The 15,204-nt window shown below is 39.2% G+C and overlaps 1 protein-coding gene across 1 annotated transcript in view; it reads right to left on the reverse strand.

Annotated features, from left to right (window-relative positions):
- Positions 1-209: 209 nt before the first annotated feature.
- LOC124996228 overlaps positions 210-15,204 on the reverse strand; it is a 39,786-nt gene continuing 24,791 nt past the window's right edge. The window contains exons 3-4 of the mRNA XM_047569031.1: positions 5,224-6,729; positions 210-3,057 (exon numbers count right to left, since the gene is read on the reverse strand). Of these exons, the coding sequence (XP_047424987.1) occupies positions 1,446-3,057; positions 5,224-6,729 (3,118 nt within the window). The 3' untranslated portion in view covers positions 210-1,445. The remainder of the gene's footprint in view (positions 3,058-5,223; positions 6,730-15,204) is intronic.

Here is a 15,204-nt window from a genome sequence, read left to right on the forward strand (position 1 = left end):
GTGAGTGTAGGATTTAACCTGAAGAATAGTTTTTATTTACTTAAACCTTCCCAGGTAAACTTAAAAAATAATAATAATAATAATAATAATTAAATTACACAGGCTGCACAAATTAGTAAGCTAATATACATCAACTTTTACATAAACATTGTTAAGCAGAAGCTTGAAGACACTGAAAAGTAGCTGATGATCCAGTGAAGACACTCTGAGTAAACTGATTTCATGAAGTAGAGATTTTATTCATGATTCACAGAAACCTGTTTCATCTAGGAGATGGTTGAAAGAGAATAAAAGAATATAATAAATTTAAAAAGTCAGAGCAACATAAAATTATCCAAATGTTTCCATTGAGTCATCTGAAGTAATCCAGCTAGTCATTCCATTTAGATTAAGATATGTATTTACAACAAGTGAACTCTGTGGTAAAGCAGTACCTATGGATCTGACAGCGTTCCTCTTCTGACACGTGGTCTATACCATGTGTCAATTTTGAATGATGAGAACACATTAAGGCAAAAACACATTTAAGCAACTAGTCTCTTTTTTCATTGTTGTGGGAGGTGGGATTTGCTCTGTGCTTTGATCACAAAAGGTCACATGCATTTAAACCTATTATAAATTACTGATACAAGCCATTCAAATCACAACTCAACACTCACTTGGCTGACTCACTGGACCCTGCACTCTTCTTGCCTTGCCACTCTCCCTGTCACTCTTTGTTGTTTTTACCTGGTCTTACACCTTTAGGGTGACGTTGGGAGACCTGAAAGGTACAATAGACCTTAAATGTATTATCAGTATAATTAACATGATATGAAGTGCACTTCCATCTAGAATGAAAAATCTTCCAGGTTCTCTTTAGACCTGCAGCACCGATTATGTCAACTACTCAAAACTCATTCACAGTTTACAACATAAAATTATTGAAATTATTTAGTCTGAGTCATGTGAAATATTCCAACTAGTCATTCCAGCATGAACACATGAAGAATCCAAGGTATGAATCAAATCAAAGAACATTAGATTTCAGGACTGTTCTCTTCAAAAACACTCAAGTGTGAAAGTTGGATGGAGCTCCAGCTCAGCAGAGGATTTCTCCACTGTGTCTGAGTTCAGTGTGAGTAACATCCTCTGTACAAACTGATTAGAATGACAACAACAAGCCAGGAATAGGAGACACAATCATATCACACTGATACAACATTTTCCTCATGGAATACTTTTACTGCTGATACATGAACTACATTTTACTGACAACTGATAACACTACTAATATGTTGGTGTTGGCAGTTTGACTGAAGTCAATGATCTGAATACTTCCTCCACCATGTTTCTGATTGGAAATATCAACTGGATATTACACTGAACACAATCACAACCAAACAACTGATTAATGTTTAAAGATCAGATCAGCTAAAAGATCACAATCATGCTGATCATCTACATCAATGAAGCTTTAACTCATTTTCCAGATCCAGTTTATTCTTCATGTATATCAGTGCTGCTCTGGTTCCGTCATCCTCTCTGTTTTTCATCTCCTCCAGTTTCTGGACCTTCTCTCTGTCTCCTCTTTCCTTCGTCTTCTCAATCAGGAAGTCCAAGTGGACATGAGTGGACACTGAATCAACATTCAGGGCAATCTGCTCCAGGTTGACAACATGTTGGTAGGCCTCATCCAGGAGCTGGGACTTCTCTGATGTCAGTTGGTTCATTTCTTTCTCAAGATTTTCCAAAAGGCTCAACTTATTCTCACTTTCTGATTTATTCTTCTCAAACTTCTGTTTTATTTCAGCTTCAGTTTTCTTAACTTTCCTCGTCTTGGTCACATATTTCCACTTTTGTTTCAAATGGGTTAATGCAGGACACTTGTTGGTACAAACAGTACAGTGACCTCTCTTCATGACCTCACATTTATGAGGTTTCCAGACCATTGTGCATCCAGGATAGTGACAGTTCTCCTCACAGACAGAACAACAGACAGCTCCTTCATAAAACAACAACCCCCACATCCCACCACCAATAGGTACTTTTTCTTTGTAGACCTCATCAATTTCTACAGTGAAGTTTTTGTTCAACTTCATCTGTTCTTTATGTTTCTTCAGAGCTTCTTGAATCTGTTTGATCTCATTCTGTTTCAGTTCAGTCAGTTTGATTCTCTCTTCCAGGTTTTGGATGCAGGCTGTCAGTCTGACACGTCCATTTAGCACATCCACAGTTTTCTCCATTTTCTGAGGAGCATTTTTTTCCAGAAAAACTGTGAACTCTCTCATTCCTCTCACTGATATTTTGTCAGCATCTTCCAGGTATTCTTCTTCTTCTTCCTCTGTTCTTTCGTCACTCTGACAGTTGTTAAACAGGAAGTAAACAGGTTGATTCTTCTCATTTTTGGCACATTTAATATTTGCAGCTTCAAGAGCTTGAAGAGCATTTTTAGGTTTTCTTCCATGTGAGTGTGTCATGAGAGCTACAATTTTCTTCTCCAGATCTTTTCCAAACAGAGACGTCACTGAATTTAAGACGTACATGAGTCGATCATTCAGTCGATTCTCACTGGCCTTCATCACCAGACCCACTGCATTAACTTCATGAACTCCATCCTCTGATCTAAACAAGTCAAATAATCTTTGATTGATGATGAGATCACGTCCAATTCCTCCTGTGTCTCCATATCCAGGAGTATCGATGATGGTCAGAGAGTAGGGCAGAGTTTTATCTTCAAAACCAAAGATCTGGTACACGATCACATCTGATGTCTGACTTTCTGATTGACTTCTTTTCTCCTCCTCTACGATCTGAAACCAGACTTCATCCTCAAACTTCACTCCCATGGTGTAGTTGACCAGAGAGTTGATCAGAGTAGATTTTCCTGATCCTGTTTCTCCAACCAGTAAGATGGTTCTATTGGTCTTGTTCATGTTTCTTTCTCCAACAGTCATCCTAGTCAGAGTTCCAATCTCCTCTTTCTTTGGTTTCAGCTGGTAGATAGAAGGAGATCCTGAAGAGATCTGAAAACTTCTGGAGATGATGTCATCATATTTTGAGGGGAATCTAGAGCTTCTGTTGAAAAAGTAAACCATTACATGTTATAATTAACAGATTATTCATATTTCAACCAAGTAAATAAAATATTACATCAAATAAAGGTATTCTTAATCATGACTTTTTGGCTCAAACATTAATGATACAACAAGTAGTTCCGACCAAGCAATCTGATTGGTCAATAAGATATTTAGAATGTGCTCAAATCAGCATTACAGCACGGCTGACTCATCACTAAAAAAAAATGCTCCGCCAAGTCTGTGGCAACATTGTGTCCGTCTCCATGGCAACACTGTAACTGTCAGAGTTGGAGCAGGAAAACGCAGAAAATACAAAATAGATCGGTTGTTGTTAATTTTGATTTATTTGGTGGTTTCAGTTTCGATGAATGGTTGGAGCATTTTTGCTCATTTATATATATTGATTTAGTTCTGTAAAGACCGAGACTGTGTTAAAACATGAACGTCAGCTCATCTGGGACTAGAAAATCATTTCTGTTGCTAGGTCATTACTAAGGTTCAGATTATTTGCTGTAGTTGTGAACTAGGTTCCATTACACATAGGGGTCTACTGACGTGACTGATTGTGTTCCAGTTCCCTGTTTCCATTTATTTCCATGGAAACAGGAAGCACACTCGCAAAAAAATTTAAATTTTGAGAGCAAAATGTCCATCAACATGAACATATATTTAAATATGCACTTTATTTTGTTGGTAATTGTTGTATAATCGCTTGATCGCTTGATCTAAAGATAGTCTATGCCGATTTGTGTGAGAATCGGACAAGATTTGAGAACGGTGAAACTTTTGAAGTGTTTTCGACAAAATCCAAGATGGCGGGCGAATTATTACAATGACGTGAAAACTTGTGCAAGATGCTGAAAGGGGACCTTCCACAGTATCAGCAGAAGTAAAAAAAAACTATTTTAAATCCACACACGTCAAGAGAAATAAGTAAAAATGCAATTTTGAGTCACAAAGCGTCTGACCAAATGTGGTGTTCGTAAGGAAAAATGTCGCCAAAATATGACCAAACTTCCTATTTGGCGACTTCACCGCTGATGGTACTCGGCTACCATCAAAAGTTGGCATGAACTATCAATGGGGCACCCCACAGTACCTGTGGATGTCACAAAGTAATTTCAAATATAAAGTCATCAAGAAATATGAGCAAAAACCATGTTTTTCTAATTACAGCACCCCTAGAGGCCAAATGACGACTTGGGACCGGGTCAGGACACATATTGCCAAATGTGATGTCAATATGTCTCACCGTTGCCGAGATATGAGCTCACATCAAAAACGACGCCTTCATTGCTGATTTTGATTTGCCACAGCGGACGAACAAAATGTCCATCTCATGACTTTTGTGCGGCTTGGTCTGAAGATAGTCTGTTCCGATTTTCATGAGAATCGGACAAAATTTGCGATCCGTGAAAACTTGTAAAGGTTTTTGACAAAATCCAAGATGGCGGAAAATCTATCATGACGCATTATGATGTCAAAAGGTAGGCTGAACTCAGCATCATCCAAGGATTCCAACGGTACCTTGTTTGTAAAATTTCGGGCATACGGTTCAAAAGTTACGTATGCAAATGTACCTCCAACTTTGACCCGTTGGTAGCACTAGAGTGTACTTACTGGCAACATGTAACTCAGGCAAATTAAATGTTCAACTGTCCTTAATCTATGTGCAAAATTTCATAACTTTTTACCATATGGTTCTATGGGCTGCCATAGACTCCAATGGCAGAAGACGGAAGAATGCTTGGAACCCTAGCACAACAAGCTCTCCATACTTGCTGCACCCAAAACAGGGAATATAGAAGATAACCCTAGGCCAACTCAAAGCTGAATCAGTGACTCTTTTGGCAGCGATTCTGTTGACACCATATAAACACAGTGTGGCTCTTCAGCGACAGGAGAAACAGCAGCTGTATCAAGCATGCGTATCTTAAAGCGATACAATTACCAACAGAAGGGTTTCGCTCTGGGACTATGACCCCCCCCCACACACACACACACACTCTCTCTTTCTCTCTCTTACTCTCTCTCTCTCTCTCTCTCTATATATATATATATATATATATATATATATATATAAGGTTTCTCATTTAGATTATCTTTAGAATATCTTTGTTTAAATTTCTGCATGTTACAGTGCCTTCTTTTTGGTCTACCATACCTGTTATGCAGTGCTGCTTTTGTTCCATCCTCCAGTTTCTGGACCTTCTCTCTGTTTTCTCTCTCCTCCATCTTCTCAATCGGGATGTCCAAGTGGACAAGAGTGGATACTGAATTAACATTCGGGGCGATCTGCTTCAGTCTGACAACATGTTGGTAGGCCTCATCCAGGAGCTGGGACTTCTCTGATGTCAGTTGGTTCATTTCTTTCTCAAGATTTTCCACAAGACTCAACCTCTTCTCACTTTCTGATTTATTCTTCTCATACTTCTGTTTCATTTCAGCTTCAGTTTTCTGAACTCTTCTCGTTTTGGTCACATATTTCCACTTTTCTTTCACATGAGCTGATACAGGACATTTGTTGGTACATGAAGTACAGTGACCTCTATTCATGACCTCACAGTGTTCAGGTTTCCAGACCATTGTGCATCCAGGATAGTGACAGTTCTCCTCACAGACAGTACAACAGACAGCTTGACCATAAAACACCAACCACCTCATCCCACCATCAATAGGTTGTTTATCTTTGTAGGGCTCATCAAATTCTACTGGAAACGTTTTATTTTTCTTCATCTCTTCTTGAATCTGTTTGATCTCATTCTGTTTCAGTTCAGTCAGTTTGATTCTCTCTTCAAGGTTGTGGATGCAGGCTGTCAGTCTGATAGGTACATGCAACCCAACTAATGCCCGCAGCTGATGAGGTGTTGTTTTTTGTAGGAAGGCTGTGAAGTGACCCATTCCTTTCTCTGTTAGTTTCCATGCACTTTCTAAACTAAACTGTGTTCCCTCTGTTCTCTGTAGGTTCTGTTGGTTATCAAACAGGAAGTGAACAGGTTGATTGCTCTCATTTTTTGCACATTTAGTATCCATATCTTCTAAAGCTTGAAGAGTTTTTGGTTTACTTCCATCTGAGTGTGTCATGAGAGCTACAGTGTTTTTCTCCAGGTCTTTTCCAAACAGAGAATCCACTGAATCAAATATGTACATCAGTCGATCACTGAGTCTATTGTCACTGGCCTTCATCACCAGACCCACTGCATTAACTTCATGAACTCCATCCTCTGATCTAAACAAGTCCAACAATCTTTGACTTATGATAAGATCTTGTTCAGTTCCTCTGGTGTCTCCACATCCAGGGGTGTCGATGATGGTCAGAGAGTAGGGCAGAGTTTTATCTTCAAAACCAAAGATCTGGTACACGATCACATCTGATGTTTGACTTTCCGACTGACTTCTTTCCTTCTCGTCTACGATCTGAAACCAGACTTCATCCTCAAACTTCACTCCCATGGTGTAGTTGACCAGAGAGTTGATCAAAGTAGATTTTCCTGATCCTGTTTCTCCAACCAGTAAGATGGTTCTATTGGTCTTGTTCAAGTTTCTTTTTCCAACAGTCATCCTAGTCAGAGATCCAATCTCCTCTTTCTTTGGTTTCAGCTGGTAGATAAAAGGAGATCCTGAACGGATCAGGATACTTCTGGAGATGATGTCCTGATACTTTGATGACCTGTTAAATGTAATGTAAAAAAAAAGAAAAAATACATTGAAATGTTAATTGCAGTTTTGTATTTTTAAGTTTATTTCATTTTTATAGTACCTTAAAAGCGAAGAACATTTGCACCACACACATTGCGTTGCGGATGACGCAAGAATGGTAGTGATGTGGTCTCACTCCTTGTTAAATTGCAGTAGTCCAGCCTGGATTATATGAATGCATGAATAACTGTTTCTAGGTCAGGGGATGATAAGAAGTGCCTGACTTTTGACATGGTTCTGACGTGGAGGAAACTGGACCCGACAACAGAATTTAGATGCCTGTTGAAACTTAAGTTACTGTCAAGACACATAGTTTCTTTGCATATGATGTGATATAGGAGGAGAGGTGGTCGAGGTACTCACAGTAGTAAACCCAGTCTTTGATGTCATCAAACTACGGGTGATGTCAGTCTGACTTGAATCGAGGGGGAGATAGATCTGTGTGTCATTGGCATAGCAATGAAAGGAGATGTCTTATCTTTGCATAATTTTTCTGAACGGGAGCATGTACAGACTGAAGAGAAGTGGTCCTAAAATTGCGCCCTGGGGAACCCCACATGTAATATTTGTGTGGAGGAGGAGTTACCAATAGAAATAATGAATTGTTTGTTTGAGATCTAGAACAGAACCATTCAAGGACAGGACCGATCATGCCAACCCAGTGGAGAGATGGAGGAGATGGAGGAGAATTTTTTGGTTAACAGTGTCTAAGGCTGCACTGAGGTTTAAAAGAATTAAGATGGAGCATTTGCCGGCATTCACAGCCCAGGGGAGGTCATTTGTTACCCTTAAAAGAGATGCCTCTGAGCTGTGGTGTTACCAGAACCCTGACTGGGATTTTTTTACATATATTGTTGTGGTTTAAGAAGGACAGAATAAAAATATTTTTTTCCCAAACATCTTGCAAGGAAAGCTTAAAAACTGTAAAAATGTTTGGAATATTTGGGTCAAGACCAGGCTTCTTGATGAATGGCTGGAGTATGGCATGCTTGAAACAAGACAGTACGACACCTGTGGCTAAAGAGCTGTTAAAAATTGTCATTAAGCTTCAATTGATTGCTGCAATAATTTTGTTGCATCAAGTTTGCAGCTAGTTGCCTTCTTGCTTGTAATTATGCATCTGAGCTGGGGTAATGAAATAGAGATGAAATTGTTAAAGACAGGAGGTTTCCCAGAGGAACAATAAGATTTTCATAGTGTGTGAAATATTTGACCTGATGTTTTCAATTTTGTTTAGAAAGAAGTCTTTAAACTGGTCACAAGTTATTTGGGAGGGGGAGTCAGCTGGGGGGTTAATAACAGAGTTTATGATACTGAACAGGTTTCTGAAGTGATGATTGCTCTAGATGATGATATCTTGGAGGTATTTTGTTTTTGAGTCTCTAACGGCAGATTGGTATGTAATCAGAAGTTCCTTATACTGTATATTTCACACGATATATGCAGTTTGTCTTTTGTCCATTTATGCTCTGCTTTCCGGCACTCTCTGCGTATAGAGCGTGTAGATTCATTTAGCCAGTGGTTCATTTTAGACCTCCTTGCTTTGATCTTGAGAGGGACGATGGAATCCAAGATAGACAGACATGATGTTTGGAAGAGGTCTAATAGTGCTTCAGTTGTCAAACAAATAGAGAGGAATTCAATAACAGACTGTGGAATCAGCAATATAGGCACTGACAATAGGCTAGGTGTGGTAGAATTGATTATGCGTGAGCAAAGGGACAGGCAGTTTTAGTGCTGGTAGGGGAAGCTCAGTGTCAAATAGAACTAGAAAATGACAAATTGTAAAGGGTCTTAATGTTATGCTGGTTCACGTAGGTGGGGCACATTCGAGCGTGGGGTTGAAGTGGGGGTTCATGGGGTGGGCCAGGGTGGGCTGGGGATCTGCCATCCTTGTAAGTTGCTGTATGTGTCTGAGGGGGTGTGGTAGGGGTGGGGGGTCATATGCTGCAGTCGGGGGAGGCTGGAGTCTATCCCAGCTATCATTGGGTGAGAGGTGGGGTACACCCTCCACAGGTTGCCAGTCTACATCAGGACCAACACAGAGAGATAGACAACCATTCACACTCACACTTATGGCAATTTAGAATCACCAATGAGCCTCATGAGCATGAGGTGGGAGGAAGCTGGTGTCCTCAGAGAGAAATCTTAAAACTGGTGTAATATGTTCTCTCAGACATTTTCTGTAATTTTGCCTCAGAACCAATAACTAAAACCTTAGTTTTGTCCTGGTTAAACTGTGGGAAATTCTCTGCCATCCAGGTCTTAATCTCTAAAATAGTGTTAAGAAGGACCTCAATCAGTCCTGGGTCATCAGTAGACACAATTATTTATAGCTATGTATCATCAGCAGAGCTATGAAAAAACTTATTCTGTGACTCCTAATGACTTTGCCAAGTGGCAGGATGTACAGATTAGAAACTGTTGGACTGAAGACTGAGCCTTGGCAGGCACCACAACCCAGTTTGTTTCTCAATTTCTCAGAAGAAGAATAGAAAAAGAATAGAATAGAAAAATACTTTATTCATCCCCTGGTGAAAATTTGAGTGTCCAGTGGCTTGTACACAAACATACACATACATCAACATAACCAAAAAGAGGAGGAAGACTGGAAATATGTATAAGACTGTATTAACATGTAAAACTATGTACATTTGACCAATTTACAGGTGAGTATTTCAGCATATAGACAGTGGTGACTTGTAGAATATGAGTAGCATTTCAATGTACACACTGAAGGATCTGAGTCTCCGAAGGAAGACGAGTAGTCCCTTCCTGTAATGGCATCCGTGTTAAGAGACCAGTTAAGAGTCTGGTAGGCTGGTGAATGTATAATTTTTGTTGGTTTAAGTTGAATTAAATGTGATATGCTGTATATGGGGTTAAAAGGAGTGTCTGAAGCTCCTTAGTGCCCACTGCCATCAGACTGTACAACGGCAGTGTGAACAGAGCTCACAGCTCTGAACTCACTGAGCCCATATGTAGCCTACTTACACTGTCACTTTATCCAAACTGCTTTCACTTTGTATCCTGTACTTGTTGTTGCTTGTTGCCTGGTGTCCTGTTTAATCTTGTTGTCCTATTTAATTTCTTTAATTCTTTAATTTCTTTCTGGTCACTGTTGTGCTGCTGTAACATTTGAATTTCCCCAATGGGGATCAATAAAGTACTGTCTTATCTTGTCTTGTCTTGTCTTAATTTTGTTTTGGTTGGAAGGTTTAGTGGTTTTCTTTGTATTTGCTATTGTAGGTACTATATGCTGGTATGTTGATGTTTATGTTGGTGTCAGTATCAGCTGTTAGTTTGACGCCAGTCACACATGTTACCGGGAGTGTGGTCAAATCAAATCAAATCAGCTTTATTTATTGCATGCATCAGCGTCTGTGTTTGCTCAAGAGAGAAACGGGTGGACTCTGGCTATGCTCTTGAGGTGGTAAAATCCAGCTTTTACTATGCTTTTAACATGAGGAATAAAACCAAGCGGTAACACTTTCTATGAAGGTTGTATTTATAATGCCCTATGAATGCACTCATAGTATTTCATAAGGTGTCTATAAAGCATTATAATGGTCATTATTACCATCTATACATATTCACAAGTCGTCATAACCAACTTCATGATGCATTATGACAACTGGTTATGAATGATTATAATTTTAATCTGAATAGTGCATTATAAATATGTCAATATCTGCCTAGTCACTTGTTAGTTTTATGATGCATCATAACTACTTTGCTTTGCTAAATGTGTGCAGTGCTGCATAATGAGTTTTGACTTCTACTATAGTGCTTTATATCTGTAGCTATAAGTATATGTAATAAAGTTATAATAAAGTATACATCTCCCTACAGCACACACTTATAAACAGCTATGCAATATCACGAGTGCTATTCGTCAGCTCTAAGTAAAGTGACAAGAATATGACACTATTATTAACAGATATAAGTTACTATGAGTAATTAAAAGGTGCAATGAACTAAGGACTGAGTCTGGCATCTTTACCCCATATGCGAAATATTATAAATGACTATGTTAATATCATAGGTGTTATTTGTCAGCTTTAAGTAAAGTAGAGAAAATGAGGTGTATATAAATAGATAAAAGACTATTATAAACAAATATGAGGCACAATGAAATGAGAGCCTGGACAGTAAAGACAAAAGGAATGCATTAAGTTCACTTTATTCTCATTTAAACTAACACACATAATCAGAATGATTATCAATGCTCTGAGCACATTACACAAACACATGAAACACGTGAAACAGGCCAAGAAAGTGGCACGGCGTGGTCCTAGAGATGTGGCTCTTAAAAGTGCCTTTGGGTTGGTGAGGTGATTCAGGGTCAGAGGTCAGGAGATGGTTTGACAGCAACTATAAGAAGAACACAGGCAAATCTTTAGTGATCTAGCTGGGTTTGTTTTTATGCAGAAAGGTTTGATTGAAAACACATAAGCAGATCACGTTTTTGTTGTTTAAAGCAGCCTAATGAGACATTATGTTACCGCATATCATGCAGGCACCGCAGATTACCCGTAGGTGGCTTAAGCTAGCTAGACGAAAGTTACCAGACACGGCTAGTTTTCCCTCACAAGTTAGATCGTTTTCATATTCTTGCGTTTAATGATTGAAACCATTTGAAATCATTGCTTTAATATGTAAACAATGTGCTTCATGTAAGCAAAGTAAGGCATTAGCTCTGAAAACACTAGCAGGACGGAGACATATCCTACCTGTCCTGGAAAGGGCTCAGCGGAGAAAGGGCAGAAAAACCGCTTTACAACCAGTACATACAGTCAATGCTTTACGACAGTGGGAGGAGCTGGAGAGGGAGGTGGGTGGGTGGGGTCAGAGATCAGGGGTCATGGACTAAGGAATGACATTTCTACAATAATAATAATATTAATAAAAACGATATTAAAATAATATCTGATGGCATTAGTTTTGACATAATATCTGATGGCAATGTCCGCATGAATAAATGCGGACATTTCTAGCGATCCTGTATAAAGAAACCGATATAACAAATAACCATCAATTTTTTTTTCGAATCTCAAAGTGCCGAATCCTGCAGCAAAATTGACATTACATTAAAAACCTAAATAATACCATTACAAATCTAGTCTAAATAATTAACCAGTGTGAAATACGATAAACGATCACACGACTTTACTGTCCCTCCCGATCGTGTATCGTATTTCACATTCCTTGAGGAATATCTGGGAAATAAAATGTCCTGTTCCATTGTAATTAAGGTTCAAAAATGAAATAAAATCAAACCCCTTCATTGCGCAGTGTCACATTGACAGTCGTCCTCATAGCATGAAATACCTTCCAATTGAAATACATCAGTTTGCAATTCGTTTCGAGCGGCACAAAAATTTGAGAAAAATCGGCAGGCACCAAACAATAGATTCATTTTCGTGAGAGTTTCACATCCACTGTGAGACCGGGTTGGGATTTAACATACAGGATCGCTAGAAATGTCTGCATTTATTTATTTCTATGTACGGCAAGATACCACTACACTGGCAATGCCATCAGATATTATTTTAATATCGTGTTTAATAATATTATTATTATTGTAGAAATGTCATTTCTTAGTCCATGACCCCTGACCTCTGACCCCACCCACCACCCTCTCCAGCTCCTCCCACTGTTGTAAAGCATTGACTGTATGTACTGGTCGTAACGCGTTTTTTTCTGCCCTTTCTCTGCTGAGCCCTCTCCAGGACAGGTAGGACGTCTCTCTGTCCTGCTAGTGTTTTGGGAGCTAATGCCTTACTTTGCTTACATGAAGCACATGGTTTACGTATGAAAGCAATGATTTCGAATGGTTTCAATAATTAAACGCAAGAATATGAAAATGATCTAATTTGTGAATTAAAACTAGCCGTGTCGGGTCACTTTCGTCTAGCTAACTTAAGCCACCTACGGGTAATCTGCGGTGCCTGCATGATATGCGGTAACATAATGTCTCATTAGGCTGCTTTAAACAAAAAAACGTGATCTGCTTATGTGTTTTCAATCAAACCTTTATGCATAAAAAACAAACCCAGCTAGAGCACTAAAGATTTGCCTCAAAGGCACTTTTAAGAGCCACATCTCTAGGACCACGCCGTGCCACTTTTGTGGCCTGTTTCATGTGTTTCATGTGTTTATGTAATGTGCTCAGAACATTGATAATCATTCTGAGTATGTGTGTTGGTTTAAATGAAAATAAAGTGAACTAAATGCAGTCCTTTTGTCTTTACTGTCCAGGCTCTCATTTCATTGTGCCTCATATTTGTTTATAATCTTATATCTGCAACACCTCATTTGCTCTACTTTACTTCAAGCTGACAAATAACACCTATGATATTAACATAGTCATTTATAATATTCTGCATATGAGGTAAAGATGCCAGACTCAGGACTTAGTTCATTGCACCTTTTAATTACTCATAGTAACTTATATCTGTTAATAATAGTGTCATATTCTTGTCACTTTACTTAGAGCTGACAAATAATGATATTGCATAGCTGTTTATAAGTGTGTGCTGTAGGGAGATGTATACATTATTATAACTTTATTACATATACTTATGGCTACAGATATAAAGCACTATAGGCGAAGTCAAAACTCATTATGCATCACTATACACATTTAGCAAAGCAAAGTAGTTATGATGCATCATAATACTAACAAGTGACTAGACAGATATTGACATATTTATAATGCACTATTCAGATTAAAATTATAATCATTCATAACCAGTTGTCATGATGCATCATGACGTTGGTTATGACGACTTGTGAATATGTATAGATGGTAATAATGACCATTATAATGCTTTATAGACACCTTATAAAATACTATGAGTGCATTCATAGGGCATTATAAATACAACCTTCATAGAAAGTGTTACCAACCAAGCTCAGAGTCAATAATAATGCCAAAGGTCTACATTGTGTGTAGTTGTGGTAAGAGTTTCTCTTTCTGAGCCTCAGGTCTGATAACTAAAACCTCAGTATTGTCCTGGTTGAGCTGTAGGAAGTTCTCTGCCATCCACGTCTTAATATCTAAAATATTAAGATATATTGCTGCCAGCCATACTGGAGGCTGGGTACCCACCTCCCTGCCGCGGATCTGTGAGGATCCGTAGACAGGACCACGTGCTAGATAATCTCCGTCTGGTTAAATGTGCCTCCATAAAGACGGATCAGCGTTTGGTACGCATGGCTCTCATCAACACCAGATCCATTGCAAATAAGAGTTATCCTAAATGTCTAGTTTACTAAGTATTCCTTGGATTTCCTCCTGTTGACTGAAACCTGGCTGAAACCAGGTGAAAACATTGCGTTTTCTGAGTTCCTCCCACCCAGCTGTTCTTTGTTCAGCTCCCCGTGATTGTCGGGGCGGGGGGCTTGCTGCTGTGTTCAATGATAATTTTGAATGTCGACTTCTTCTTCCATCAGGTACATACTCCTTGTCTGAATTGCAATTGTTTAAGCTGGAGATCGTAAGTCATGTTTTGTGTGCAGTCGTCTATAATCGAAATATGATAAGGGCTTTATTTACGAGTCATTCCCCCAAAATATGACAAGCTCCTGATCTGTGGGGATTTTAATGTTCACGTTTGTTGCCCATCTGACCAATTTGCCACTGACTTCATCTGTGGATAAACCAACACACCATCTTGGGCACACATTGGACCTTGGTATTTCTTTCAGGCTCTCGGTTTCCCTTAAAGAGATGATCTGAGACTGCAATCTCAGATCATCTCCCTATCGTTTTTGAAGTGATAGCCCCCCCAACCAGTCAGCAAACCTCTTGCTCCATCCTGTCAGCGGAGTATCATCACTCCCTCCACAGACGATGAATTTACTGTTGCTTTCAATGACTTACAGTTTCTTCCCTTGAATGGCTTGGCTTCCCGTCTCTGTCCTGATCATTTTCTCTCCTCCTTCTATTCCACCTGTGCTGGGATTCTGGACTCTATTGCCCCTTTTAGGCTAAAATCTGCCAAGCCAAGAACGGACCTCTGGCTGAATGACACTACCCGCACCATCAGGCAATGTTGCAGGCAGGCAAAACGCAGACTGAAGACAAACTGCATGTGTCTCTGGAAATGTCAAGGGACTGTCTCACTGATTATCAGAGAGCTGTACGTGAAGCAAAATCTCTGTACCTCTCTAATATTATTTCTAGCAGCAGTCATTGTCCCAAGGTGCTATTTGATACAATAAATGTTTTTGTTAACCCATGCACTTCTGCTGTGACTGATGTATCAAAAGTCACTTGTGAGAATTTTCTTCATTATTTTGTTGACAAAGTGGATTCTGTCAGAAAAGACACCAGTGAGAGTGTCATTATGAGAACAAATAAGGATTTGCCTGTTGCCCCAGCTCATTCTGCTGAGTTTGAACTGGTTTTCCTCTCTTCTCTCTGTGACATAGTGAAATC

Source organism: Mugil cephalus, chromosome 19, assembly GCF_022458985.1.
Source record: "Mugil cephalus isolate CIBA_MC_2020 chromosome 19, CIBA_Mcephalus_1.1, whole genome shotgun sequence".
NCBI lineage: Eukaryota > Metazoa > Chordata > Actinopteri > Mugiliformes > Mugilidae > Mugil > Mugil cephalus.